This window comes from Gadus morhua, chromosome 14 (genome assembly GCF_902167405.1).
Source record: "Gadus morhua chromosome 14, gadMor3.0, whole genome shotgun sequence".
In the NCBI taxonomy this organism is placed as follows: Eukaryota; Metazoa; Chordata; class Actinopteri; order Gadiformes; family Gadidae; genus Gadus; species Gadus morhua.
Window position 1 is genome coordinate 24598803 of NC_044061.1, and position 5000 is coordinate 24603802.

At 51.1% G+C, this 5000-nt stretch overlaps 1 protein-coding gene across 1 annotated transcript in view; it reads right to left on the minus strand.

The window, feature by feature from the left end:
• The window catches only part of LOC115558993 (transcription initiation factor TFIID subunit 4), a 73440-nt gene that overhangs the window by 49517 nt on the left and 18923 nt on the right, over positions 1-5000 (minus strand). Inside the window, exons 7-8 of the mRNA XM_030377578.1 lie at positions 4633-4705; positions 2925-3042 (exon numbers count right to left, since the gene is read on the minus strand). Of these exons, the coding sequence (XP_030233438.1) occupies positions 2925-3042; positions 4633-4705 (191 nt within the window). The remainder of the gene's footprint in view (positions 1-2924; positions 3043-4632; positions 4706-5000) is intronic.

Consider the following 5000-nt stretch of genomic DNA (forward strand, 5'->3'; position numbering starts at 1 on the left):
CAACTGCTCCCATGCATGCACCAAAATCACACACACACATGTAAACACACACACACACGCACACAAGTCATACACAAGCACACACACATAAAGACACACACATGAGTAAGACACAGGCACATGCAGACACATACCGTCACTTGTAGGCATACACATACAGAAAGAGATGCGTTCCCCTTTCACATTAGCCGATAGGCGCGTGCATGAGGAGAGGGCGAGCAAACATGGCCACGAACACACACACACACACACCTGCCCACTGCGTGGGGCGGCACAGTGGTTCCCCTCAGACTGCACTTCAGCACAGCCCAGCACAGCCCAGCTGGAGACCAGCTCCCCGAGTACCCAACGTTCTGACAACTCCCAGGTATTTAGGAGTTTATCGCTACATCGTACCTTCGAAGAACCTTGAACCCACAAAGAAACCCCAACACCACAACCCCCGAAACTGACGCAATCCAACGGTAATTTGCTCTAACTGCTGCTGCCTCATCACGAGTCAGAAGAAGGATGGGTCATCAGAATGTTTTCTGGTGGCTATTTAAAATACCTTTACGAACTTCTGCCTGTCAAAAGCACTGTGTGAATTAATTTCAATCGTTTTAGATAATATGCTAAAACAGAAACAGTAACAGGGGATGAGAGATAACATTTTATCTTAAACATGGCCAAAAAACTTAAAAAGTAAAAAAAACTGAAAATGTGAACGTATGTATTCATCAAGATCTACTGGAAGGGTCCGGGATGGTGCCTGGAGCCAGGGCCCACAGGACGGTTGGTTTCAGAGGTTCTGAGGCTGGTGTGTGACGAGACACAGCCCCGCTTGGCTCTGCAGACACATGACCTCTGCATCCCCAGGTACGAGGAGGAGAGGGGCTTAGGAACCCTGATTGGGGGAGCCACCACAAACCAACACCACCATAACCACCCTCTCGGAGCTAGTGGCCTTACCGGGGGTAACAGGGATCGTGTCACCGCTAACCTCCACCAAGTGTGAAAAGCACTGGATGGAGGAGGTGGTGGTTGTGTTGGTTTGCTTTCTAACCCATCTTTTCCAAATCACCATACATCAGTCATTCAATGCTCTGACTGATTGGCAGTATTGCTGGAGGTAAAATGGTGCTGCACTGCATTTATAAAAAAGATTTACAGACCGAGCGTTGTACAATTATTGCCTCACATTCAGCCATTCATAAATCAAGAATACTATTTTTAATGTGACTCGACAAGAAAATCAACTCTGAATTCAAATGATTGGCTTGTTGTAGGGGGGTGGGGGGGGGGAAGTTCCATGACAGTGGTCCCATTGCATTATGGGGTATGTGGGGCAGGCCAGCACAATGTGTGTGGGTGTGTGTGTGTTTGTGTGTATGTGTGTATGTGTATGTGTTTGTGTACACCGGTGTGTGTGTGTGTGTGTGTGTGTGTGTGTGTGTGTGTCAGTGTGTCTGTGTGCGTGCGTGTCTGTCTGTGTGTGTGTGTCTGCGTGTGTGTGTGTGTGTGTGTGTGTGTGTGTGTGTGTTTGAGTGTGTGCATGTGCGTGCGTGTGTGCGTGTGTGCGTGCGTCTGTGTGTGTGTGTGTGTGTGTGTGTGTGTGTGTGTATGTTTGAGTGTGTGCATGTGCGTGCGTGCGTCTGTGTGTGTGTGTGTGTGGCGACCACTGTCACCACCGCAGGGAAAGCTGTTGTCAGTAACAAGCAGGCAGCTGACAGCTTAATTACCAACGCTGCTAAAGATTTATTGGTTTATCAATCATGGCCCCGGGTCACTGGTTACCCTCAGGAGTTGTGGGAGTGGGGCGGGGGGACCGGGCTGAGGGGCGGGGGGGTAACCGTGAACCCACTGGCCTGTGTGACCCAGACTAGCTTTCCTTGGTGCTGCCAGGTTTCACCATCCTGTTCTTGTTGATACACTGAGACTCGTGTTCGGAGGTATCGAATGAATGTTTATGAAATGCACATGTGCACACACAAACACACACACACATATACACACACACACACACACACACACACAGACCCACACATAAACACAGACACATAGACACACACACACACACACACACACACACACACACACACACACACACACAGAATGACAGGGGAACTGGCAAAAGCACAGGCACGGAAATACACAAGCCTATGAGCACATGCACTGTATGCCTAACAAAAGCCTCATACATAGACCGTATGCCCAAATTATACGCAAGATTCAATAAAATAACGTGTGGAATCCGTGGACCAAACAAGGTCAGCGTGTAGGCGATGTGGCTTTCATGTTTGAAGACAACAGTGAGGAGAGGAGAGGGAGAATGGTAGAGAGAGAGTGAGAGAGAGAGAGAGAGAGAGAGAGAGAGAGAGAGAGAGAGAGAGAGAGAGAGAGAACGAGAGAACGAGAGAGAGAAGGAAAGTGAGAGCGAGAGAGAGAGAGAGAGAGAGAGAGAGAGAGAGAGAGAGAGAGAGAGAGAGAACGAGAGAGAGGGGAAGGGAGAGGGAGAGGCTGCAGGCTAAATGCCGTATGGTTGACTTTACCAAAAGGTATTTTCAGTACGGCATTCGACATTTCCCACCATCTGGACACAATTACCTCATTTCCAAATTAAGGATCCAGTCCATTCTCAATATTGCAGATTATTGTGACACAGAGACGTTGATGGGGGGGGGTTGATCTGTTGTTTGGGGTTGTGCAGCAATGTGGTGGGGGGGGGACTGAGGAACAGCCAGCAAGCCAGCCAGAAAACCAGCTGCCAGCCAACCAGTCCGTCGGCCAGCCAGCCAGCCAGGCAGAGGCGGGGATAGAGCACTGATGCCTGTCGCTGAGAGTGTAGCCTGTAGTCATGCCGGGGAATCTTGGTGAAATGCTGCCCCCATGTGGCGGAAAACGAGAACACAGACGCATGTCTTGAGGGCGAAAAGAGCATGTACCTGAACGAACCACCCCCGGGATCGTTGGGCTTGTTTTTCTGGTTCCCGGAGCCCGGTGGACCCATACCCGCGGGGCCTCTGCCTGTCTGGGCACCGACCAGTCCCTTACACAGAGCACCTGTGAACCAGGAGAGAGAGAGAGAGAGAGAGAGAGAGAGAGAGAGGGAGAGGGAGAGGGAGAGAGAGAGAGAGAGAGAGAGAGAGAGAGAGAGAGAGAGAGAGAGAGAAAGAAAGAGAGAGAGAGAGAGAGAGAGAGAGAGAGAGAGAGAGAGAGAGAGAGAGAGAGAGAGAGAGAGAGAAAGAGAGAGGGAAAAATACAGAAAGGAGTAATGTAATCAGTAGAGTGTCCCTTCATATCTCCATCAAGCCTGCTCCTGCCGGACTCGCCCCGGTCGCTCCTGTCCCTGGAGGAGGGGCGTCAGACGGGCTGGACTCATGGGTCGGGGGGGGGGGGGGGGGGGGGGGGGGGGGGCGTGGGTGTCGGGGTACAGTGCGTCCCTCTCCGGGTCTGTGTGTGACAGGAGTGACTTCCTGTCAATATGGCCGTGCGTCTGTCCGTACACTGCGCCCAGAGCCTCGTCCCCCGTCCCGCTGCGAGACACGTTTTGCAGGGGAGGCAGAAGGACTGCCAGGCTGAATTTAAACTTGATTTTAACAGGCATGTTTCCCGCCCAGGGGCTCGGAAAAAAAAACTATTTTTAGCACTATTCCTGCATTCCAATTTATGGGCATAAAACAACCTACAGATCTTTCACTGCAGGCGATCGTCAGGACGGGGGCAGATCAAATTTGTATGCACCTCCGTTTGTACATAAACACTCATATGTGGACTGACAAGCGGGTACACACACACACACACGCACACGCACACGCACGCACGCACACACACGGCCACGCGTGAATATACACGCACGTTTGCACGCAGAAACTGAGAGAAAAAACACACACAAAGAATGCGCTAGCAAAACAGATAACACACAAAGCCCGCACACAAACACATGCAAAACACATAAACACAACAAGGATGTGCGCACCCACACACACTCACACACACACACACACACACACACACACACACACACACACACACACACACACACACATACACACACACAGACACACAGGCATGTAAACAGACACACACCTGAGAGCACACAAGCGGCCCACTTCGGGGAGACGGAGGCGGGATGGTGTTGGGGCGATATTTGTGGGCTTCAGAAGGGAAGAGTGTTTGTGAATCAGCGTGAATAAGCAGCAAAGTAAATGTTTGAGAGCGTTTTGGAAGAGCCGGACAGGGGGAAGAAGAGATGAGGAAGGCAGAGCGGAACACCTGTCCTGCTCTCTATAGATCTCTGTGTACACATCCCGGGCGGAGGCGTAGCGGCGGTATCTATCAGCGGTCTGTCTGCTACCTGGGCTGGTTTGTCAAATGGCTGGCCCGGAGGGTCAAACAAAAGGAAAAATATCGCTGGTGTCAAAGCGCCGTGGTACAATGTGCAAGTTGCCGTGGACAACCCTTTTAGAACACTGGCCGTAAGTTGCTTGCCGAACAAACTTAGCCGGCCAATGTTGTGTTTTTATGGGCTGTAAAGTATTGGGATTGGGATTGGGATTGGGGTCTACATAAGGGGCTGGGGATCATGCAGGATTCGGTTTGTAGCCAGTCCGTGACGTTGTGGGTGTTGGAGAGCAGAATGAGGGAGCCTACCTTGTGCTCTCATACACGGTGTCGCCACGGGCGTCCGAACCTGTCCCCCAGACACGCCCCCTCTCTTCATCCCCTGAAGAGAGAGAGAGAGAGGGAGAGAGAGAGAGAGAGAGAGAGAGAGAGAGAGAGAGAGAGAGAGAGAGAGAGAGAGAGAGAGAGAGAGAGAGAGAGAGAGAAGTAGAGAGAGGTAGAGAGAAAAAGAGAAGGAGAGATAAAGAGTGAGAGAGAAGATAGAGCGAGAGAGAGAGAGAGAGAGAGAGAGAGAGAGAGAGAGAGAGAGAGAGAGAGAGAGAGAGAGAGAGCGAGAGCAAGAGAAGTAGAGCGAGGTAGAGAGAAAAAGAGAAGGAGAGATAAAGAGTGAGAGAGAG